The 26,169-nt window shown below is 40.8% G+C and overlaps 1 protein-coding gene across 1 annotated transcript in view; it reads right to left on the bottom strand.

Moving 5' to 3' along the window:
* TMEM123 (transmembrane protein 123) overlaps nt 1-22,087 on the bottom strand; it is a 46,094-nt gene extending 24,007 nt beyond the window's left edge. Inside the window, exons 1-2 of the mRNA XM_045556825.1 lie at nt 21,616-22,087; nt 17,958-18,014 (exon numbers count right to left, since the gene is read on the bottom strand). Of these exons, the coding sequence (XP_045412781.1) occupies nt 17,958-18,014; nt 21,616-21,715 (157 nt within the window). The 5' untranslated portion in view covers nt 21,716-22,087. The remainder of the gene's footprint in view (nt 1-17,957; nt 18,015-21,615) is intronic.
* Nucleotides 22,088-26,169: the final 4,082 nt, after the last annotated feature.

The following is a 26,169-nucleotide window of genomic DNA, read 5'->3' as shown; positions in this document are numbered from 1 at the left end:
TTTTTATCAGGGGTTTCCAGGAAATATTGGAATAGGCAGATAATCTGTTTATTGAAAATGTACCAGTAAAAGTGAAGAATATCCTATTCTGTATCAATTTCTACTCTCAAGATGGTAGGATATATTAATATATGTCTAATTATCTGTCCAATCACTTGAGATTCTCAAGAGGGAGCCAGGCACATTAGAAAGAAACACAAGGCTTTTGAGCCAACCAGTCTTTTGCTTAAATTGTGGCACATTTTCTGCACTTTTTCTTCATCTCTAAAACAGGGAAAATAACACTTAACTCTCATGGTTATTGAACAGGATGCAATAACAAGGATGAAATACCTTGTACAATGCTTGGCAAGAGCATTATGATCAACAGATGGTTACCACTGTTATTACCGCCATCAGCACCATTTTACGACAGGCAAATAAAGATGGCCTGGACCTGCTATCCAGCACAGACCCACTTCCTTCCCCGTCACCTTTGCTCATGTTGTGTCCTTCAATGATACTGATAAAAAACAATGTCTGCTTTTCCTCATTTCTGAAAGTCATATCCACCGAGACTTAGTTCAAGTGCTATTTCCCCCAAGATTTTTCCAACTGCAAGTAATCTCTCCCTCTTCTAAGTGCTCACTTATGTTATTTGCACCTTTATTATCGTACTTAGCATATTGCTCTTTTATTATAGCTGTTCTTTTTCTTATTACCTTTCCAACTAAATTTCAAGCACCCTAAGGGTGGTATCCATGTCCAGTTAAGTCTCTGCAACCTCCCACAGTACCTGGCACAATGCCCAACACATAGAAGGTACAAAGTAAACGTTTGTTGAGTGGCTATAACAAAAGAATCTCAGAGGCTTATGTAGCAGAATTATCATTAAATATCAACAGGAAGGTCAGCTGAATTTTTATAGCTTTGCTTTCAAGGTCAGCTGGATTTTTATAGCTTTGCTTTCGTGTCTAAGTAGCTCTAGTATCCTGTCAAAACTCTGACTTCTCCATTCTTGATCACTGTATTTAGATCATTCTTAACAATTGCACTTACTGTGTGCGTGGCATTGTTCTAAGTGTTTTACCTATATTAACTCATTTAATCCTCACAACAATCCTATGAAGTAGTGCCAGAAGGAAGCCAAGGCACAGACATCTTAAGGCCATACCATAATTCCCTTCCCTCTAACTATTTAAGAAAAAGGAAAGCTAATGAACACTCCAATCAGTCAAAATAGGAGATAATTTTAAAAAGCTATAATGGCCAAAAAGAATTTATTAACTGTTGCAACACTCATTATCATTTCCAAAGCCCTACCTCAACGAACCTTTACAAAACCGCTGTGCTTTGGAATTAGTTGTCTATTTTATTTTCCATTCACTCTCTACTCATAATTTAATAGATAGTAATGTTTATTGCTCCGAGGTAAAAGAGGTTTCTACTATCTATCATCTACAATCAATTTCAACTGACCTACTTGATACAGTTTTAGTCACTTCTAACTAGTGTAAAAGTCAAGCAAAATTGTGCCCCTCTCCACAGGAACTTTTACTTTGCCTGAGGGTCAACTGCTTTGCAGCTAACTAGATTTACAAAGTACACATAACAAGGGGCTTTAAAAAAACAAAACAAATGAAAAGTCTAAAATCTGTGAGTGGAAAATTATCTAGGATCTATTTCTTTACAATAAAACATCCCTACTTAAAAGAGGTTGCTGTTAAAGTTTTGGCTATGTCAAGGAAGTTACGAAAATTGCCTTTGACTTCGTAACAATGGAAAAACCCCTAAAGTTTACAACCAAATAAGGTATGCAAGGATCTTTGGTGTGCCTTTGTTGTTGCTAACAGGGAAAGCAAATTTACCTACTAGAATACAGAGACACGGACTGAGTGAGCATGTGGCTTAATGTTTTAAAGAGCTGGTTTCCCCCACCCCCTCATTTATTGATCAAAACCCATGACTGGCTATTTAGTTGACAGAACATTTTGTGTCTGGGCATGTACATTGGTTATTTGATATTCTATAGTAGTCAGGATGTTGCCAAACCAAATTGAAGTTTTCTAATTATGAATGTATTATTGTCTACTGTAGAAGCAAGCTCTGAAATTAAGCTGCATGGTTTTTTGGTTTTTTTTTTTGTGCTGGTTCTCTTTTTCACAGCTCAGTCTGTGGCTGGGATACACTCTGTATCTATCCTCCATATCTACCTAGCTCACTGACAAGCACTGTTGTCCACAATTGGCTTTTAATTCCTTGAACAATATATGCCTTTTAATATCAAATACAATCCAAGCACATTTAAATGAACTCAATCACTGTCTTCAGTCTTGATTTGTTCCCTGAGCTTTCTGTTGATTATGGTGTTTCACACAAGAGACCTCAGGTCTCTGCTGAAGTAAGACATGCCCAAGAACTATGAGGAACGAGGAGAAAGCAGAAGCGGGAGAGAAGGAACAGGGAGTATAAATTCTGAAGAGAGAGAATTCGGATGTAAACATTCTGCCAGTTAACTTAGAATATGTTCTCTCTGTTGAGATGCAGAAAATACACATACGAGGGCTGTCCGAAAAGTATCCAGCTACTATTAATATTACATGCTGGATACTTTCTGGACAGCCCTCATATACCTTATAAAAATTATCATAATAATTTTCGGGCAAGGCACTTCTAGGACAAGAACTTGCTGGAGGAAAAAATGAGATGCATATAAGAAAAGCGATCCCACCAGGCCATGCACGGAGTCTAGAGAAGCCTGAATTGTCCCCTCCTCACCCTTGCTGGCAGTGTGATTCTACTGTTACTAATATTAAGAAAAAAAAATAATCCTTATATTAATTTTAAAGGTTTTCCTTAGTTCAGGACATTGAGATATTTCAGACCTAACAAACTTTATTTTTATCCTGAATACACTATCGTAAAATTTAATCTTAACACATACTCTCCTTCACAATAAAAGTCATTTTTAAAGAAGTGTTTATTCACCCCTAGATTAATTTAATCTCGTATCAGAAAATGAACGGCCATGTGGATGATTACTTTACAAAGCTAACAGAAAAAGAGAATCTGAGATCCCCGGGAAATGATCCATCTCCAATTCAATAGTGGCACAGCATTTTTGCCACAGCTCATACATGAATAGGATACAAAGCTGACAAGAGCAGATGTTTCCAAAGAGAAAAGAGAATAATAATTATTGGCCACTTACTCTGAGCCAGGCAACATTGTTACTACTAATCTGGCTCTGTGGCTGGTACAGGGAACACCTGCTGTTTTCTTCCCTGCCCAGCTCCCACTCTTCCTTCAGGGAAACACCCCTTCCTCATCCCATGAGGTCCGGAGGGATTGTCAATGGGTAGGCATGTGATTCCATTCAGGCCAGTCGGACTGCCCCAGAATCTGACACGAAGAGTATACACCAGGATGGAAAACAGCTGGCAGTCATTTTGATGGCAATCCCCCGTGGAGATCTGCTGTTAATTCCTATTCCTGAAGTCCCTAGCTGCACTAGGGCAGGTTGTTCCCTTTCCTTCCTTAGATTTTGTGATTGACCCGCATGTACAACAATTCCTTGTTTACCTAAGTTAGCTAGAGTTGATTTCTGTTGCTTGCAACCAAATAATGTTAACAGTATGAAATTTAAGTCTGGACTGATACCTAACTTTACTCCTATTCTTTTCTCTTCTTCATAACTATGCTGATGGTTTCTCCTCAGTTTTTTTCTTTCCACCAGAATGCACTTCTTAACTCATGTCAACAGGAACATTATGTGAAACTATGTATTGAAAGGCAAGTTTCGGAGTACAACCTGGAAGCTTCTAAAATTAAGACTTTCGGCAGGGCACAGTGGCTCACGCCTATAATCCTAGCACTCTGGGAGGCCAAGATGGGAGGATTGCTTGAGCTCAGGACTTTGAGACCAGACTGAGCAAAAGCAAGACCCCATCCATACAAAAAGTAGAAAAAAAATAGCCAGGAGTGGTGATGTGCACCTGTAGTCCCAGCTATTCGGGAGGCTGAGGCAGGAGGATCACCTGAGCCCAGGAGTTTGAGGTTATAGTGAGCTATGATGACGCCACTGCACTCTACCCAGGGTGACACAGTGAGACCCTATCTCAAATAAATAAATAAGAAAAATAAAATAAAGACTTCCTCTGTGAGAAGGTCTTTGGCACTTCTTTATGAACCTTTGACTCTTGCCTTGAGAAAACATTTCCTTACAATTGACAAACATGAAACATGAATGCCTGTGTGTGTGCTGCAGTGTTACTATGTTTGTGCCAAGCCAACTGACTACTTTCGGTTCAAAAGCAAACTGTTAAAATCAGAGCATTCTACCAAGCAAATGGTTTACATCTTGTACACAGCACTTTTTACTGTAAATGGTTACAGATTTCAGATGCAGCTAGACTCTGAATTTACAGGGACTCAGTATCTAAAGCAGTTAGTCTAAAGTTTATTTTGAGTCAGAGCAGTCTGGAGCCTAGAAATATAAACAGAATCATTCTCTATCAAACCTAGTATGTAGGGAGATTAACAACTTCTGCTTTTCAGAAACAGCAATAACATAAGCTGTAGATATGAAGTGACCTTTATTAATAAAATTATGTTGTACTAAGCACGTATTATCCTTGGTGTATCAGAGTTACCACAGATTGCTAAATCTCAAGGCTACTTCCTGAAATGGGAGTTCTGTGAATAAAAAGGATGATGTTGCGGGTAACACTTGGATTAAATTACAACTCTTGTAAGAAAATTTACTACCTAAAACAAACTCAATTGCAAAAAAATTAGAAACTGAGCACTTTCTCATCTCTGATAAACTTGATGGTTCACCAAAGAATTAAGTACTTTTGAGTTTACAAAGTAATTTTCACATAGTTAAGCATTATTATTATGTAATCTGCATTTTGGAGAAGGAAGCTCAAATTGGGTAAATAAGAAAAAAAATTCATACAGCTAGGAGAAAGATGAGTGAGGTCACTTGCTTATAGCTTTTTCTAAATCCTGTGGTTGCTCTGTAATAAAACCAATGAGTCATAATTTTACCTTAATGACATTTGATATCATAAACTTTCTAGTCTAAGAGTATATGATATATTTAGAGATAGCAGGGGTAGAATAGTTGGTTTTCTGCAGTGGTGGGGTCAAGGATTCCACGATGCTTTTCATTTTTTAGCTCTGCCCGTTATCTTGTTTGTTCTATTTGGAGGTTCTGTTCTTCTGATGAATTCCCATGGGTCTGACAAAGTTAGTGACTTGTTTTTATTTTCTCATTGGGTTTTGGGAAAACATCACACAGTAGTGGCTGCTCTTGTCTCTGTGTTTCTTATGACTAGAAGGGCAGGGATTTCATCTTTTTCACTGTTGTATCTGAGTCTAGCACAGTTTCTGAGACTTAGGAGCCACACCTTGTTTACTAAATGTAAAAAAAAAAAAAAAACCAACAACAAAACCTAGCTTTTCATCTATAAAAGAAGTGGGCCAATTAGACCCACATTTTAAAAACTTTTTAAATTCACTCCCTGCCAGGTGCGGTGGCTCATGCCTGTAATCCTAGCACTCTGGGAGGCCCAGGTGGGTGGATCGCTCAAGGTCAGGAGTTCGAGACCAGCCTGAGCAAGAGCGAGACCCCATCTCTACTAAAAATAGAAAGAAATTATCTGGCCAACTAAAAATATATATACAAAAAATTAGCCGGGCATGGTGGCGCATGCTTGTAGTCCCAGCTACTCGGGAGGCTGAGGCAGGAGGATCGCTTAAGCCCAGGAGTTTGAGGTTGCTGTGAGCTAGGCTGACGCCACAGCACTCACTCTAGCCCAGGCAACAGAGTGAGACTCTGTCTCAAAAAAAAAAAAAAAAAAAAAAATTCACTCCCCTTTTTGTATTTGTAAATACTACACAGTTGCTTATATTGCTTCTTTTCTTGGGAAAAAAAAATTGATAAAACATTCAAACAGCAGTGACTGGATATCTGCTTATATTAAGAAATGATTGCTCATTTTTTTAGTGTAATCACAGCATTTTTTAAAAGGTCTCATGTGTATATATGAAATATACAAAATATGCACATCTTTATGATACAAACTACAGAAGTACCCCTTAAGACAAAGTTTTAACCCAATTTACTCTACAGAAAGGCATACATGATTTATATCCTATTATTTGTAAAGCTGTTTGCCTTTTATTTCTCTTTTTTTTTCTTTTGCCACACTATGATGTATAATAAAAGGAGTTAACGGGGATGAGCTAATTTGGGATGGTTAGTTTTAATGCCTTAGAAAATTTTCAACAAATGATCCAAGAACAATTGTTAAGAATGCATGTATTAAAAGTTGATATAAGTAGAATAAGTCTCATGAATAGACTTCCGAACTACTCTCTAGTTTTTCATGTAAATAAGTCCTTTGGTTCCGAAACCTCTCTCAAGGAAATTGTACATTTTTGGAGAATCAGTCCTTATTCTCTCTTGACAGCTAAAGGGCTTTTCTCAAATTTAAACAAATGTTAATCACAATAACAAAAATATGCTACTAGTGTAACTACTATACTCTGTGTCCTACCTCTCTCCTGGAAAAAAACCAGTTCTCTGCAATGTCTTGGTTTGGGAAGTATGTCCCAAGATGAGAATCACTGTATATTCTGTATATCCCCAGCATCTAAGATTTTACAGTTCCTTAATTCCTTACCCCACCCCACCCCCCAAAAAAGCCTTTTTTCCCTCTGCTTAGCAGCCACACACTCCACACGCACAGGCCACTCAGGAAGAGGTGGCCCCTTCAGCCACGCTGAGTCAGTGACTCTGTTCTGCTGCTTAACACCTGGGCATGTTTGTATGCTGCCCTTCGACTCCCACTCAGACTTAAATGGTCTCAAGTGAGGCCCTGACTAGTATTTTTAGCATTCCAGGTAATTCTAATGTGCTGGCAAATTTAAGAGACACTGCTTTCACATTTCCTCCAGTTCTAAAATTTTATAATTTAAAAACATTAAAATGTGATAATATAACGATTAGATGAAAATGTCTAGGATTCAAGGAACCATTTGGCCTGCAAGAAACGTCTTTAATCACTGGGTCATGTGAAGAGGCTGAAACTGCCTGAGTGTGGTATTGTTACTGCCCCCGTCATCTCTTCACTCTCTACCCAATTCTTCGTCCTTTTTTCCACTTTTTCTTTTTTTTTTTTGGAGACAGAATCTTGCTCTGTTGCCCCAGGTAGAAGGCAGTGGTGTCATCATAGCTCACTACAACCTCAAACTCCTGGGCTCAAGCGATACTCTTGGCTCAGCCTCCCAGGTAGCTGGGACTGCAGGTGAGTGCTACCACACCCAGCTAATTTTTCCATTTTTAGTAGAGACAGGGTCTGGCTCTTGCTCAGGCTGGTCTCGAACTCCTGACCTCAAGTGATCCTTCCACCTCAGCCTCCCAGAGTGCTAGGATTACAGGTGTGAGGCACAGTGCCTGGCCTTCCTGTCTTTTGTCACAAGGCTTTCCCACTTTGGACCTTGCTCTACCCACTCTTCCCCTTCAGGCTGCTGTGATCTCTCAGCTGTTCTCTTTTTCAACTTCTCCCCCGCTGTAATAGTCCCCCAGCTATGGGGTGGCCAGGTGTCTGATTTTAACTTGGACAGTAAAACATTTGAGCTCAAACTCAAAATACCCTGCCAGCCATTCCTTCCCCTCACCTGCCACACTCACTCCATCAGCAAAATCTCTCTTCATCGATACCACCTGGCCCGTCATCCATTTAGACCCATATAACAGGTTACTAATTAACAATCTTTGCTTTTTGAAATATCAAATCTTGTGCCTAGCCGCCTGCCCCCCCCCAAAATGTTCCAATGGCTTCCTGCTACATTACAATCAAATCCAAACTCCACAAGGGAATTCAGCAGTCCCCTGACCCCCACATCAGTGAAGCATCACAACACCCCCTTCCTGTGTCACCTGCTCCCACCTTGCCAAAAAACCCCCGGCCTGAACAACCTGAGCATCTCCTGCAGCAGCCCAGAGACAAGCACTACTCAGCAGAAGACTGGCCACAGCCTGCAATGGGTGGAGGCAAAGTCCCCTCTGACCTTCTGAATTGCCCTGCCTGTCCCCACACCCCTCCCTACATCACGGCCTTTTCTGGTCGGAGGGGCTTTATATTTACGGAAACAAAAAGACAAAGAAAACAGAGTTGCCCAAGCACACGGAATATAATTATGGCAATTCTCCCACTAACATTTAAGTTCTGTTCTCCCTAACTGTAAAGTGAAAGGCCCAGAGTCCATGTGGTAATTTTTTATTTTGACCAAAGGGCTCCAGACTAACCTTGCAACAAAGACTGGGGCAGCAAGAACAAAAATTGGTTTACTCCTCCCTTAGCATTCACTCACCCTTTACTGTTTCAACAAAAGTGTGTGCCAGGTCTCGTGCTGGGTGTTGGGGATATGGTGGTGAGTGAAATCAGCATTGCCCCTGAATGAGCTGACTTTCTAGTTGGGGAGGCAGACCTACAGAAAGCATCACACAAACAGACGTAAACCACAAGGTCCTCTTAAGGCCTGTACCCCCAGTTACAGGCCTGGAGGTCAAGGGCTGTTCCCTGAGGAAGAGAAGCTTGAGCAGAGGTTTGAAGGCTAAGTGGATGTGAGTCAGTAAGAGCTCTTCGTGCAATATGCGCAAAGGCCCTGTGGCAGAGAAGGCACGGTCAGCAGGGACCAAGAAAGGTGAGCACAGGTAGAGGGCAAGGAGGAACACATTTATATCTGTTTGTGCAAGGGGCTATTTTAAAGCCAGGTGCTTTACATTTTATCATTGGCCCCAAGAAATAGCTGTAATTACTATTATCAGCTCTATTTTATAGAAGTGAGGCACAGAGAGATTAAGTAACTTGTCCAAGTTCACTTAATAGCAAAGCAATTATTTTTCTCTTTGTATCTTCCCCCCAATACAACATAATACACATACCAAGTGTGGGAGGTGGGAGGAAGCACTAAAGCTAGTGAATCAAATTCGTTGTGGAGTGAAAAAAGTAGTCAAACCAGTTCTTACTGAACAGTCAGGTAACAGACTAAAAGCATCACTTTTCAACTACTTGTGTTCATGTCATAAAGATGTAACCATAATGAAATGTTTTGTAGGAGAGAGTTTCCATTTTAGGAAACTGCTTATGTGGTTAAGTTTCAGTCAAAAAAAAAAAAACACCTAAAAATAGTTGGTGGGAATCTGTTGTTTTTAAAAAAATTATATATATTTATAGTATACATCACGATGTTTTGATATACATACACACTGTGGGATGGCTAAGTCAAGCTAAGTAACATATGCATTACCTTACATATTTGTTTGTGGTAAGAATTTTTTTTTTCCAAATTGTAAATTAACAAATTACAGTTGTATATATTTATGGAGTACAAAGTGATGTTATGATTTACAAATACATGTGGAATAATTAAATCGTGCTAATTAACACAGCCATCACCTAAAATGCTTATTTTTTTGTTTTGAGAACTTTTGAAATTTACTTAGTAATTTTTTAAAATTTACTTTTTACCCAAAAGTCACTATTCAAACTCTGAGCAATTCTGAAATGTATAATACACCACTAACTATATTCACTATGTTGAACAACAGAACTAAAAAAAAAATGTATTCCTGAGGTTTTCCTATCATCTTCCCATCCCCCACCTCTGGTAACCACCATTCTACTCTCAGCTGGAGTTCGATTATTTTAGATTTCACACAAGTGAGAGCATGTAATATTTGTCTTTCTCTGTCTGGCTGATTTCACCTAACATAATGTTCTCCAATTCCAGCCATGTTGTCACAAATGGCAGAATTCCTTTCTTTTTTCAAGGCTGAGTAGTATTCCATTGCATGTATATACCATGTTTTCTTTATCCTTTCATCTGCTGACACAAATTTTGATTCCATAACTTGCCTATTGTGAACAGGGCTGCAATGACCATGGAGTATAGACATCTCTTTGATATACTGATTTCAAATCTTTTGCACAAATACCCAGAATTGGGATTGCTGGATCATATGGTAGTTCTATTTTTAGCTTTTTGAGGAACCTCCATTCAGTTTTCCATAATGCCTGTACTAATTTACATTTCCACCAACAGTGTACAAGGGTTTCTCTTTCTCCACCTTCTCACCAACACTTGTTATAATTTGTCATTTTGATAGGTGTGCGAGGATATCACACCTGGTTTTAATTTGCATTTCCCTGATGATTGGTGATGCTGAGCATTTTCTCATATCTGTTGGCCATTCATATGTTTTCTTTTGAGAAATATCTATTCAGGTCCCTTTGCCCACTTTTAATTCAGATTATCTGTTTTATTTCTATAGAGCTGAGTTCCTCATATATTTTAAATATTAACCCCTTATCAGATGTATGGCTTGCAAATCTTTAACCCCAATCCGTAGGCTGTCTCTTCACTCTTGTTTCCCTTATCATGTAGAAGCTTTTTTAGTCTGATGTAATCCCATTTGTGTTTTTTACTTTTGTTGCCTGCACTTTTGGGGTCAAATCTTAAACAAACCAAAAAAAAAACACTCCCTAGACCAACGTCATGTAGTTTTCCCTCTGTGTTTTTTCCCAGTAGTCTCATTTACACTTTCAGGTTTTGTTAAATCTTTAACCCATTCTGAGTTGATTATTGTATATGGTGTGAGATAAGGATGCAATTTCCTTCTTCTGCATAAGGACATCCAGTTTTCCCAACACCATTTATTGAAGAGACTGTCCTTTTCCCATTATGTAATCTTGCTTGTCTAAAATCAATCTATCATCCATGTGTGGTGAGAACTCCTAAAATCTACTCTTAGTAATTTTCAAGTATACAATACATTGTTATTAACTACAGACACCATGATGTACAATAGCTTTCTGGTGGGAATACTCTGAATAGTGATTTTTTAAAAAATACTTTGCTGTATTTTCCAAAATTTCCACAAGAACCATATATTATTCTTTATAATCAGTGAAAATAATAAAAAGACACAGATAAGCTAACAAAAAGACAACCCAATTAAAAAAAATGGGCAAAGCACTTGAATAGACATTTCTCCAAAGAAGATATACAAATAACCAATAAGCACATGAAAAAAATGCTCAACACATCATTAGTAATCAAAGAAATGCAAATCAAAATCACAAGTTACTATTTCATACTCATTAGGACGGCTAGAATCAAAAAACCATATAAGAACAAGTGCTGGTGAGGATACGGAGCAACTGGAACCCTCCAGGAGTGGGGAACCTGCCTCATGCTCTGCTGGCATATGGAAAATGTACTGCGAAATGGTGCAGCTACTTTGGAAAACAGCGCAGCAGTTCATTAAACAGAGTTACCAAATGACCCAGCAATTCTACTCCAAGGTATTCACCCAAGAAAAATAAAAATATGTCCATACACAGATTTGTACACAAATATTTATAACAGCATTATTCATAATACCAAAAGGTAGAAACAATTCAAATGTCCATTAATGGATGGATAAATGAATTTGCTATATCTATACAATGATATGTTTGGCAATAAGAGAGAATGAAGTACTGACACATGCTACAACTTGGATAAACATCGTAAACATTAAGTGAAAGAAACCAGTCATAAAAGACCACATGATTCCATTCATCTAAAAGTCCAGAACTCTATGGAGACAAAAGTAGGTTAGTGGTTGCTTAAGGCTTGGGAGTAAGGAGAAGAGAAGGGGTTGATAACTAAAAAGCACAGGGTTTCTTTTTGAGGTGATGAAAATACTCTAAAATTAACTATGGCAATGGCTGCACACATCTATGAATATACCAAAACCACTGGATTATACACTTGAGCTGTATGGTTGTATGACTTCAACTGCATGGTATATGAATTACATCTCAATAAAGCAGTTTAATTAAAAAAATAATAAAGTCTCTAAAGGCCAATATGAAAGTATTCTCAACTCCTTATAAAGAAATGTAACTCAAGGAAGTTGGTATTTTGCATTGTATATTTTCAAGTACCATTTGAACTTTTAAATTATGTATATGCATTACTTTTATAGTAATTTTTAAACAAAATTACATACTAAGGAAAAAAAGATACAGAGAAGCAAAAAGATGACGAGCCAAGTAGTTAACATCCAGCACCAATTACTGCTTAACTCTAATCGTTATGTCACACAAGGTCTATTCCTAAGAACTTTATACATCTGGGAAAAATTATTCCTGAGAAACCTTATTTAACATGATGGGGTAAATCATCAATTTTAGTCTGAAAGTCATCAGTCCAGAGCTAGCCTGTCAGCTGTGAAAAAGGAGTATTTAATAAAAAAAGATAAAAAAGAAGTGCCAAGTATTCAACCCCAATTGAGTCCATTCTCCTATTCTCCAACTAGAATTTAAATTCAACCCACTGTGTGCCAGACCCTCCACAGGCATTACCAAAGACAACAGGAACCAAGAGTTTTGTAGTTGACTTTCTGTCTGAGGTCTACTTTTTTTGGCCTATGTTTTATCTTCTACACCATCTTTTGTTTTTCCTTTTTCTTTGTTTTTTTTTTAGATGGAGTCTTGCTCTGTTGACCTGGGTAGAGTGCAGTGGTATCATCACAGTTCACTGCAATCTCAAACTCCTGGACTCAAGTGATCCTCCTGGCTCAGCCTCCCAAGTAGCTGGGATTGCAAGCATGACCCACCATGCTCAGCTAATTTTTCTTTTTCTTTTTTTGTAGACAGTGGGTCTAGCTCTTGCTCAGGCTGGTCTCAAAATCCTGAGCTTCAAGCAATCCTCCTGCCTTGGTCTCCCAGAGTGTTAGGATTACAGGTGTGAGCCACTGCGCTCGGCCATTTTTCCTGCTTTTGAAAAGAAAAACAAGTATAAAAAATGCCCCAAACTTATATGTTTCTCTTAGTTCCGTTGCTGTTTTGCACTTAGCTTCTGGGACTTTTTTTTTTTAAAGCCAGTCAAATTCAGCAGTGGGGGGTTGTATACCAACTTTAGTGATACTAATATTAATAAATTCTAGTAACCCACTACCACTGGACCAGCCAGTTTCTAGGATTTCTGCATGCTTTCTCACTTTGTGTACTTTCTTCCACTGTTTATCTCTTCTAATCCCCATTATGACCTACTCTTCCTGCTCCCACCATTCCATGGCACATACACGATTTCCCAGAATTCACACAACAGGCTGGTCATTCAGCCCCATCTCTCTAACCCTTAAAATGACTAAATGTTTAGAATGTTAAATGTTCTCTTTTATAGTTCACATTGCAATAAAGTATAGCAGTAGTTCTTGATCTGAATTGGAAGCATTTCATTTGGGTCCTAATTACAACTTAAGGATGGAAGCATGCTTCAGGAAAGAAAGCACCAGTTCCAATTTATTATTATATCTGCTGTCTCAGGAGCACAGAGTATGAAAGCGCACAGTGGTTTAGAATCACCATAGAATTTTAATGCTTGAAGAGGAAACCTCCATATCAAGGAAAATACAAGTCCCAGAGACGTTAACTAAGTTGCCAGAATCCACATTTCTGGTCTTCTCTTCCAGGGCCTGCTCTGTTTTTGGTGTCTCAGAATGTAAATCTTACACCTTAAATATTCTATTTCTGTTTCCTAATTTTCTATATGTAATAATGTAGCTGCAGGACAGATACACCACTCACTGCATGTCAGACACAGCGACCGATGTTCCTTGGACACAGAAGGCTCCCTCCTGTTCAGGACTTCTGCCTGGAAAGTTCTTCACCCCAGCATTTGCAGGGCTGCATCCTTCCTGCCATGCAGGTCTAAGCTCAGACAATTCTAGCTCAGAGAGGTCTTCTTTGACCAACCAATCTGAAGCAGCCCTTCTCTAGTCATTCTTTACCACATTACCCTGTTTATGTATGCAGGTAGACAGATATTTTACCCTATTTATTTTTTAATCACAATCCAAAATTGTCTTCAGTTGCATACCTCCTTGGAGTATCTCTGCACCTAGATATAAACTTCATGAGAGCAGGGACTTATGTGTCTTATTTACTGCTTTATGCTTTGTGCCTACAACAATGACTAGCAGAGAGGGCAGTTCAAACAAGCATTTGTTTACTGAGTAAGTAAACATAATATTGCAAGATTTTCCCGTACTACATTCCTTGAAACAAAATCAGATGTTAAAAATTACCAGAAATTCTCAGATGCAATCTCAAAAACATGTGTTGAACACAATTAACAGCATCTGAGGAGTTTAAGCAATTCTTTAAGTATGAACAAGTTCATAGTAGTTAAGGAAATCCTTTCCTACATCAAATCTCCAGTTAAACGTCAGTATGAATATTTTTATCTATATCTATGTCTGTCTATCTAACACCATTTCTAACTAAAGCAACTTGTCAGGCCAACTGTCTTAGAGTAGCTTACAACCTCACAGGAAGTTTTCATCAAATATTCCTTCACACATAAAACATTTCATCCAAAACGAAGAGAAGGTAGTAATGGAATATGGGATTATAATACCTGATAAATTCTTTCCACTTCAGTGAGACTTTCAGTGTTGCAATTGGGAATAAAAAGTGAAATATAGAATTATCTGAATAAACTGTTCCCAAATCTCCACTGCCCTCTTCTGTAGAAATCTAAGCCCAAACCAGGTCCATATGCTCAAAACTGCTATGGTCCCCACCACGTATGTGGATAAAACTAAACCCTACTAGGGCAGCCCAAGTGACTAGGCCAAGGATGGGGCACCAAGCCAAAGGCAACCATGTGAGCATGGAACATACATGATTAGGAGATCAACTGCTTTGCAACTGGCTTGGTGCAAATTATGGCCAAGAAAGAGCTTCAAATTTGATGATGGTTAACCTGACCCTCTCAGACCCCTCTATTTTGGGAAGTATCAATGCTAGGTGATCGAGGGAAAGGATGTATCCTGAATGATACTGAGCCACTGCTGCGGCTATTGATGAGATCTGCTCTCCACTCTAGACCATGTCACATTTCCTTATATCCTTGCCCAAACCTGTTATGAAAAATAATCTGAGTTTGTGTCTTCCTTGCACCATAAAGAGTAAATTCATCCATCCATAACCCTAAAATATAAATCCTCTGACTTTACACGAAATGAGAGGAAAATTATTTTCTCTATAAGCTGAAAGTGTGTCAAAGAAGTCCCTGGAGACAAGAATGTCAGAAGGATAGCTGTCCTCAATGCTGACGGCACACAAAACATAAAACTGTTACATATAATTCAGTAGCACATTGGAAAGTAACCCCCATTCCTGTTTCTTTGACTTTAAGTATCTATATTACTGTATAAACAAAGAAAAACAGCTAGAACAATGTATAAGATTGGAGCACGGACCAGTACCTGTCTGAAAAACGTACATAGTTGTGCTTTGATTTGGCACGTCAGCAATTACAAAACATGTATTTGGTTCCACAAATCAGTTCACTCAACCAAAAACATATAATTTTGCACAGCTACTATGTACCAGGTATAGAGTTACATGTTAGAATGAATAAATCATAGATCCCACTCTCAAGAAACTTAGATGGTGACCAAAACAAATAAGAGAAATAAGATTCGCTGAATCCAATGTGGCAAGTCCCATAAAAGTGATAGGCACCCAGTGTTCTAAGTGATATTGCAGGCAGTCCCCCCTTTTTCCAATGGCACATTCTTGGAATACACATCATAATGGAGTTTGCCAAAGAAAGATGCTATTTTCCTATTGGGATTGGCACCAGATAAACTGTGCTAAATAAATAGTACCAAATAAACTGGCAAACAATATGTTCAAAAAAAGTTTCAACAATTGGAAAGGTCTATGTTACCATAAAAGAAAAAGTTAGGCTGGATGTGGTGGTTCATACTTATAATCCTAGCACTTTGGGAGACTGAGGAGGGAGGATCACTTGAGGCCAGGAGTTTGAGACCAGCCTGAGTACAAGCAAGACCCCATCTCTACAATAAAATAGAAAAGTTAGCTAGGTTGGTGGCTCATGCCTGTAGTCCCAGCTGCTCAGGAGGCTGAGGCAGACGGATCACTTGAGCCCCAGAGTTGGATGTTGCAGTGAGCTATCACGATGCCACTGTACTCTAGCCCAGGAGACAGAGTGAGACCCTGTCTCCCAAAAAGACAAAAAGAAAAAAAAAAAGTTAAACATCATGTCCTATAAAAATATCCAAATTAAACATCTTTTACAAGGGTTTTCAAGATTCAAAGATATAAGAGGAAGCTAACAGTTATAAGAAGTGTTACAAATTGACCAAAAAACATCTTAAATTGTTGTATGATCTTGTCTCTTTCTAGAAAAATTTAAGGTATTGTTTCTTTGTTTCTCATTTCCCTGTGCTAGCAGGAGCACCTGAAATCATTCCACTGACTCTGAAGCTGCCCTCAAAATACTGACTTGATTTTTAATAATCATTCACAGTTGATGTCAGCGGTGGTATTTCTTCAGTGAAAGGCATTTTTTAAAGGGAAGGCCACACCACAGTTTCAGAAGTGTGATAAAGGGATTTAGAATCCAGGTTTTAGAATCCAATTGAGTTTCAAATCCTGAATGTGGCACTTACTGCCACGGGAACCTGGGCATTTCTTAACCACTCTGATTTTCAATTTCCCCATGTGGAAAACAGAAACGATACCTATCTTCACCACTGTTAAAATTACGAAATGTATGGGCAGTGTCTTAAAAGGTGTAAGCATTCAATAAACGGTGGCTGTTGTTAATACAATTATTATTAACCTTATCTTTCTTCTACCCCCTTCGTTTATCCAAAGTTCAAAGTTCAAGTAGTGCACAATTAGATTCAATAAAGGCCAACAATAAAAAATACCCAACAGCTTAATAAAATATTTAAAAAATAAAACCCTCCCACAACTACCCAATGATAATCACTATTACATTTTGGGATGATCTATGTAGTCTTCTTTCCCCCCAGTGAAAATTTTTCTGTAGAATTACTAAAACTAGAATATTGGCTATGTACCACCAGATACCAATACGAAAGGCAGAGACAATGAAAACACAGCAGTAAACTGAGAAGATAAATGGAGTGGAGTGCTGGGATGCTCACAAGAACAAAAACTTCACAACAATGTGAATGCACTTAATGCCACTGAACTGTGCATTTAAAAATTGTTAAAATTATACATTTTATGTTACGTATCTTTTACCACAATAGTACAAAACAAAAAGCCAAACAAAAACTCCAAGAAGTCTGGGCTTGGTCCATTTTGTATCTTTAGAACCTAGAACGTGTCAGCACATTACACTCAATCGATATTCATTGAATAAAAGAAAATAAATGATAGGATCAGTGTACCTTTTTTTAGTTTCCAACTCAGTCAACTCTGAAGAATAAGGGTAGTGAGAAGATAACCTAAATATTGCTTACAAAAAACATGCCTTGATGGTTTACTACAGGTACAGGTACATCAGCCTGTTTCCAGCATCTTTCCATTCTAGTGGAAAGAATCCATTTGTCCCAAACTAAAAGCAAAGGGAAAGGGCTTCACCAATTGTTTCAACAGAGAAGCAACATGGCAGGCTGACATCTGACTGATGGCTGACATGGAAGGCGGGTCTTCTTAGAGTCAGACCAGGCATATTAAGGTTGCCATGGCCGACCAGCTTAGAGGGACTTGATTCATCAGCAAAACCTGCAGACTTCTATATTCGTATTTCATAGCTATAGTCAGAATACAAAACTGTCACATCTAAAACTGTGCTTCAAAAATTCCTACCATGAAATTCCAACATGCTTTTGGTTTTAGAATTTATTCACATCTTTGGTAGACTGAGAAAGACGACTAATCTTATCATTTATCAATGCCTACTAGGGGCAGCCCTTCAGGGTAGGCTACAGGGATTCACGGATGAATAACTCATGGTTAAGACAGGTCAGGGTACCAGCTTACATGTACTTTTCTGGTTGTTATTACTTTAGGTACACTAGACAGATGAAAATCTTGTTTTTTGAACCTTTTTAAACTCACCTGTTGCATTAGCACTGGAGTTTTGTTGAGGCACAGAATTCCCTTTGTTTGCAGATGCTATAAAAATAAAGAAATATTCCGTTATGAAACAACATTTAATATTTAACTAAGAACACTGGCAATATGTTCTTTTCTGCCTGTGGGAGGTGGTAGTGTGGGGGAGGGTAGATTATTTCACAGGAAGTCGTACCTTTGCCTCTCTTGCTATGAAAAGTACCTTGAGGCTATTAGTAAATACGGGACTATAATATTAGGTTTTTAAACACTGAAAACCTCTGGTTTATGTAACAAACACTAAACAGTACACTATGTGCCAGCCACTGAATGCAATAGCTTTGCCAAAGTTCATTCACCTACGTGAATACAGAGCAATTGGTGATGGATAAACCAATTTCTGCTACTGCCAATTCTGCTCTTCTGAGAGGAATAGACCATTTCAGGAGGGGTCCCTTAACTCATGGTGTCTCTAGATCTTGTACCACCAATATCCCTATCTTCGTACAACGGAAGGATGAAGTGGACAGGATTTTCATATTTAATTGCAAGCCTTCTCAGTATGATTCTTTTACTTTTTTAACACTTTAAGATTTAGAAAAAAAATTAAGAGAATTTTATGCCCCAGTTAAGCAACTTTCTGGAAGGGATTTATTCACCTTGAGTCTTTGTATAATGACAGATTAAATACATACACCACATGGGAAGAGAGCAAGTGTATTACTGTGTACTTTATACAGATAAATCCTCCCCCACTAAAAACAAACAAACTCTCAAAGTACAAAGAAAAGCAGTAAAACTTTGAAGGTGCTATCTTTACTGCTTGGGCAAATTTCCTCCTCTTGATGGGAGGATCCATTTATCACAAAAGGATATGGTATAACATTAAACTTGAAAAAGAACAAAGTCAATAGACTATACAGACGTATTTAGCAGCAGGTATCAAATAATTGCCAACATTATGAAGTGCTTACTACATGCCAGGCCTGTGGGAAACATGTTATCTGCATTAGTTCATCTAACCCTCCCAACACTTCTGAGACAGGAGTACTGCGACAGGAACTGAGGCCCAGAGAAGGCCACCCAGCTATTAAGGGCAGAGTCTGGTTTTGCACCAGGCTGTTTGATTCCAAAGTAGACGTGAATGCCAAAATGGAACTGTTGACTTTCTATAAACCTGCTCCCCCGCAAATTTTCCCAATTGTTGCATTACCAGTTGCTCAACCGCCACACCAAGAGGTCATTCTTTGATTTCACTCTCTCTCCCCTCACCCTCTAATCCTTCAGCAAGTGTTCACTCCTACCCTCCAAACAGATCTAGAATCCACCTTTTATCTCCACTCATTCACTATCATCTTTTGCCCGGACTGTGGCAAAGGCCTGTTTTTGTCTCCCTGATATTGTCACTCTCCTGCAATGATTTCTCGGTAATCTATTTGAACCCTTGAATACAGTCATTTCCAAGCTACTTCAATCCTTGGACTTTTCAGTTACAAGAGTCAATAAAGTCTTTTCTTTCCCCTAAGCTATTCAAGGTGGGTTCCTTTCACTTGCCACCAAGAGTTAACTAGTAGCCTCCCCTCCCATTCGTGTCTCTCATTAGACTACCAAAAAATCTATCCTGTTTGCTGATTTTGCTAACTTAGTCATAGTCTCCCTCTTCCTTAAACTGATATTTATAATACTATGAAGCAGACTGTGAATATTTTTAAAAGCAGAATTTTAATGTTTATTCTTCTCCTATAATATTCCAGGCAATTGCAGTATTGTGGAATAAAAAGTTTATCTATTTCAAGAGCCAACATGATCTTACATGGCTTAGTGGTGAAATGGTTGAGAATTTGGATTCTGATCTGAAACCAAACATGTATTAGTTGTTTTACTTTGAATAAGTTAAATTACTTCTAAGTCTCCGCTTACTCGTCTATAAAACAGGGATAATACTGTGAGAATCCAATGGGATGACTTCTGGACCTCAATTAATATAATGTGGGGTACACAAGAAATGTGCCCAGTAATAATTAGCTATGTAAATTATAGTATGATTGTTAAAAATCACCATACTTTGTAATGATACTTTATATAGATTACACACTGTATATGAAGACTAGGATAACAGTGACTTGCTTTTTTGAGAAATCTTCTATTGAACCTTCTTTTAGTCTAGTTTCAAGGTGACATTACAGTCTGTAGAAATGAATTCCACCTCACAGTGGTTATACTAGTTCATGAATTCAGGGCTCATCTTTAGTAGAGCATACCAAGTTTTCCAAATAGCACTAACCTCTAGTGAGACATTAATAAACAGAACAGGGAGTGTTAAAATAAGGCCAAAAAAAAAAAAAAATCTGTGTTATGAGGGCAAAAGAAAGAAAAGCAAGGGCACTCACAGTTTCTCTGATCAGTATATTCATTAGGTTTATTTTCACAAAAAATAAAATAACAAATTTCTTAGAATGGAGACCTTCCTCCATAAATACTGGTATAAAAGTGGCACCAAGATGTACCATGAACACGATTTTACCAATCACTCCTTTCTTAAATGATCTCAAAACTAGGTCTGCAAAGCCAGTCTGTCACATGCAAACAAAAAGAAATTCAGCAAAACAAACAAAAATTGTTATTTAATTCACCTAGATTATTCTAGCAAAAGCAGGTGTTGGGCCTGAATCCTCTGGATTTACAAACTGCCTGTTCTCTTGCTAGATAAAACTAGAATTTAAAACCATGAAAAACTTGGGTCTCTTAAAGTGACTTATTCTACTTTACTGACCATTACCCAGTGACCCAACTTTTGTAATAGTTGACAAAGGAAAACAGGATTTACCCTGCAAATCCCAGCTTCCTGGCTTCATCCAAAAAGGACTTTTAGAAAGTCTCCCAAGGGCCAAGGGCCTAAAGGGAAACAAACTTCCCCGTACCCAGAAGTGTCAGCATCACTTTGTTAGGACCTCACTGACGACGTCGCGGGCTTCTGCAGACCGTGCAGCTGCGACCTTCAGGCTGCCCGGCGTCCAGGGCGCCCCCGCCCGAGCCAAGCCTCACCTGCGCCGCGAGGGCAGGGCGCGCTTCCCAGACGCTCCCCGCTAGCTCCGTCAGCCCCGCAGACGAACTCTAAGGGTCTGGGGCACGTAACAACTGTTAGTCATTTGGTTAATATTGCACAATTCGACGATGAAATGCCGGGGAAACGCCTGAACAGTTCCCCAACTAACTGGGAGACATGTTTCCACAGGGCTCGGTAGACATATTTTTCAAACCACCTAATCTTGTTTACAAACGGAAGCCCTGGATAAATTCTAACCCACAAGAAACACTAACCCGAGGAAAGGCTACAGAAAGAACTTGAGCCCTCCGCCGAAGGCCCGCCCTCCGCGTCACTCAACAGGTTACCCGCGCCCCTCCCGGCCTGCGCCCGCCGCTTCCAGAAAGAAGAGGGGCCTGGCCGGGCAATTCCCTCAGCAGGCGGCCCCAGGGCAAAGTGGGAGGCCGGGCCAAGCCTCAGTTTCCCCAACCCTCTCCCGTCACCCCCGGGTCTGCCCCGTGCGTTCAATTCGGCCAGAGACACGCAGAACTTTCCGTGCGAGATCGCAACTTGGAAAGCCAAGCCTCGGCAGCGCGCTTCCTCCCGGGACAGGGGCAGGCGACCCCCGCAGCCACTTACCCGAGGGGTCTGAGGGGTCCGTGGCGGCCCCGAGCAGCGCCAGCACCTGCAGCGTCCCCAGGAGCAGCGCGGCCCAGGCACCTCGCGCGCCGAGTCCCATTGTTCCGAGGGCAGGACGCGGCGGCCTCGTGGGTCCCCAGCGGAGGTGGCAACAGCGGCCCTTCTGCGCACTCCAAGCCGCTCCGCGTCCCCTTCCGCCGCGCACCTCTCGCCGCCCCGCCGCCTGCCCCCCGACTGACCAAATAGGGCGCAGGAGCGGGGCCTGGAGGGGGCGCCGCGCGCGGAGACGGGGCGGCGGGACCGGGCGGGGCTTGCAGCTCCGGGCGTGGCGACTCTGCTCCCCGCCCTCCCCGCCGGCGCGCGCCTGGGGACCCCAGAACCCGCGGGCCGTTTCCTTTCTCTTCGGAAATGGCAGTTTAGCTGTCCTGCCGGAAAGCGGGCGCCGCCGCCTCTCCGAATACAGAGCACGGCGGGCTCGCTGGGCCCGGAAGGAAGTCTTTGAAGAGCGGTTTGGGGGGGGTGGGGACAGGGGCGCGTGCGGGCCAGACCGGGGGGAGGAGTTGCAGGCGGGGCCCGCGGGGGGGGGAAAGTCGAGGGGAGAAGCTGGAGCGGCTGGGATTCCCTCTGGGGAGCCGTGGGTGGTGGGAGCTTGCCCCCCGGATGACCCGGTCTGAGGGGGCAGGGGAGAAAAACGGCTCGACAGATTTGTTTTTGAAGTTCAAACGTGAAACATCTGCGCTCTCCAGGCCCCAGCTGTGCCTCATCTTCTCCACGGGTTCCCCCTATCCCCAGGTAAAGGCACACCCGTTCCCGTGCCGCAAGAGAGGAGTGGGCGCGCGACCCTGCGCTGGGGTTGGTGGCTGTTGGCACCGAGGCCCGGGGCGCATAAATCTAACCCGGCCCCCTCTCTCCTTGGGGTCTGCTCTCCCAGTTGGATGCAGCATCCTGTTTTCAACAGTTTTTGGCTAAGTCTGCCTTAAACCCTTGGGCCAATGCTTATTCGTCTTGACTTGCAGTGCTTGTAAAGTCTGTATTTTGATTTTGCTCAGAACTCTGAAATGACAGCGACCTGAGGCTGATGCTGGAGAACAATAAACATTGACTCTTGGTTTGGGTGGGAACCCTCAGCTGAGGTGGAAGGCTGAAGGATCCAGGGCAAAAATCACCGTGAATCTCCACCTGCAAAGCTGTTAATGTTATACAGATCTTTGGCACCTGACCCAGATTTAATGCTATAAAGGCCACATTGCATTTAAGTTCTCAAAACTATGTTATGAGAGGGAATGCTTTCTAATCTCGGGCACATCATCAATATGGACTAATCATAAAGATTGGGGCAATCTGTCTTAAATTTACAAAGACTCCCATCTGTGGATTCAGTCAGCCAACTGCAAATACTTAACAGCATCTACCATGGGCAAAAAGCAAGCACTGCATATTTACGTTTTGGTTGCTGTACTGGGAAATCTGGTTTAGCGGTAAACTATTCTGGTGACTACCTACCCCATTATCCAAGCATTTCATAATCCAGGCTCAACCTGTCTTTCCAACCTTGGTTCTGCTGCCAATGGACAAGGGTGCTCATTGGTTCCTAGCATCTGCATACATTATTCTTTCTCTCTGAAATGCCTCCCCCATTCTCCACTAGCCCACAGCTAACACTTCCTTATGGCTCAGTGTACATGGAACCTGAGACTCGGGGGTGGAATAAGAGGTCTGAATGTTTGTGTCAGCCCCGAATTCCTATGTTGAAACCTAATCCCCAATGTGATGATATTAAACGGTGGGGCCTTTGGGAGTTGATTAGGTTCCTAATGAATTCGATTCCTGCCCTTACAAAAGAGGTCTTCAGGAGCTTGTTTGCCTCTTTTGCCATGTGAGGACACAGCAACAAGGTGCCATCTATAAAGCAGAGAGCTCTCACCAGGCACTGAATCTGCTGGCATCTTGATCTTGGACTCCCCAGCCCCCAAAGTTGTGACAATAAATTTCTGTTGTTTATAAATTACCTTGTCAAAGGTATTTTGTTATAGCTGCAGGAACAGAAGACAGTATGGAAGACAAGATATCCACTTGACAATTTTTCCTTGGACTAACCTTGATAGAGACACCCTCAGATCTCTGCCGTCTGATTGCCACAGTGTGAGTGGGTGTGCCCAGCATTGCTTTGATAGTGACAGCTCAGTACCATGGGTTGGCCATGTTTTCTCTACTCTGAGGAGAGAGGAAAGGGTGAGGAACAGTGTCCTTTCTGCCCTCTTAGGAACTCTATTGGGAGGTTTGCCCCCCTGGGGGAAGATGTAGCCCCAGTGTGTCTCAGACTCACCCCCATCAATGTGCCAGCATTTTGCTTTGGTTATTTGAAAGGTTAAAAGAACAGCAGGTGTAGCCCTTGGCTGCCTAGGTCTCCCTCTCTCCAACCTTGTGTTTGGATCCCTGTCTGTAAACTCACCAGATCACTCACAGTTCTCCAAACACGCCAGGACCTTCCCACACCCTGTGCTTTTGCTCTTGTTCTTCCCTTTGCCCAAGATGCCTTCTGATCTTTTCTTGCAGGCAGTTTTCACTCATTTCTCAAGATTCCTTTCATATCTCATCTTCTCCCCAACCATCTAGGCAGATTTTAGCGCTCTAATCACTCTGTTCATACTTGTATCAGCTTGGTCTCCTCACTTCTACCATGATTCGTTACTGTCTGTTCTCCACACAGCAGCCAGCGTGATCCTTTTAAAATACAAGTCAGATCGTGCCATTCCCCTGCCACCTTCCAGAGTCCAAAACCATGACCTGCAAGGCCTATGTGGCATGGTCCTTAGCTGCCCTTCCCTCCTCACTTTCTATCCTCACTCCCTCTGCACTTGCTGAGCGCCAGCATCCTTGCGGTGAGTTAGAGATGCCAAGTCAGCACCCATCCCAGAGCCTGTGCTCTCTGCTCGCTCACATTGTTTGGGTTTCTGCTCATCTCAGAAATGCCTTTCTTGAAATTTCTCATTTACAGCTCTACTTGTCTATGTGGCATCTAGCACTATCCATCATTATGCTCATTTATATGTTTTTTTGTTTGTCTCTTCTACAAGGATAGAAGTTCCATGAAAACAAAAGACTGTATATTTTTGGTCTAGCTCCTATCACATATTGCTACAGTTCACTGGACAGTTGTCATGTAAATCACTTTCGTTTTTTTAGAACTCAGATTTGCAGCCTCCTTTGCAATTGGGCTCAAGAGTGTGATCTAGGCTCTACCAATCAGGCTCATCTTCATGAAACTTAAATTCAGGTATAAGCAACCAGAGGAAATAGGCTGTGTGTGGAGTTTCCAGTCTTCCTGTTATAACCTGCTGTATGAACAGAAGCAGAGGGGGCTGGCTTTGTTGACAGTGCTAGCAGCAACTTGTGAGAAGCACTAGTTTTTCAGTGTTTGCAAGATTGAATTTCTGATGCAGAAGTGGCTGGGTGGAGAGCCGCAATGGAGATGGTTTCCTCATTGGGCTAGTTCTGCAGTGGTGTTTTGCATTATTCCTGGAGGCTTGGCCTCATTCCTGAATCTCTACGCCTTCCAACAATCCTGAGAGCTACTCAGTATCTTCAATACACTCCTTTTCTGCTACATCAGCAAGAGTCAGTAGCTTTTGTTTTTCACAACTAAGGATCCTGACTTTATGTGATTGTCTGTCTTTTTACCCTAGTGGGCTACAATCTCCATTATATGGTTTAGCAACTATTTATTGAGTGCTTGCTATGTGATAGACAATGTCCTCACAGAGCTCATGGTCCAGTGGCAGGGCAGATACACAATTACACTAGAGTGTGATAAATGCTATGATGGGACAATGGGAAAGCACACATTGGAGTCATGGTCTATGTCCTCATCTTTGTACTAGAGGGTCTAACACATTTCTCATCATATAGAAGGCATTTAATTTATACTTATAGAATGAGTTTTGGGTGGAGATAAACAACACAGCAAAACATGGGTACTCTTCTCTCTCAACGATGTTCACTTCTTATCCATACCATGATTCCTGTAAGTCTGAGTCTTTGACTTAGGGTCACCCGAGGGTGCATCAGAGGTTGGAATCACCATTCATTTACTCAATCAGTCAATATTTATTTATTGAACACATGACATGTACCAGGCACTGTGCTAAAAGGTAGACCCCAGTGAGTGGTTTAAAATTGAGTTGGTTTCTATTCATAGAGACAGAAAGTAGAATAGTGATTGCCAAGGCTTGGGAAGTAGGGGGAAAGGAGAGTTTTGTTTAGTGGGTACAGAGTTTTAATTTTGCAAGATGAAAAGAGTTATGAAGGTGGGTGATGGTGAAGGTTACATGACAATGTGAATGTACACAACACTACTGAACTGTAAAAATGGCTAAGATGCAAAATTTTGTTATGTGTATTTTGCCACAATTAAAAACTAAACCCCTCCAAAAGAACCACATATGAATAATGCATTTTAAAATATTGATTAAAAAAAAAGTGAGTTGGTTGCTAGGTGAAAATGGCAAAAACTGCTTGTGTTATGATTGCACAGAGGATATACAGATTTTGTGT

This window comes from Lemur catta, chromosome 7, assembly GCF_020740605.2.
Source record: "Lemur catta isolate mLemCat1 chromosome 7, mLemCat1.pri, whole genome shotgun sequence".
Lineage (NCBI taxonomy): Eukaryota > Metazoa > Chordata > Mammalia > Primates > Lemuridae > Lemur > Lemur catta.
Note: the sequence above shows the minus strand (reverse complement) of the source record. Positions and strands in the feature narration are given on the sequence as shown.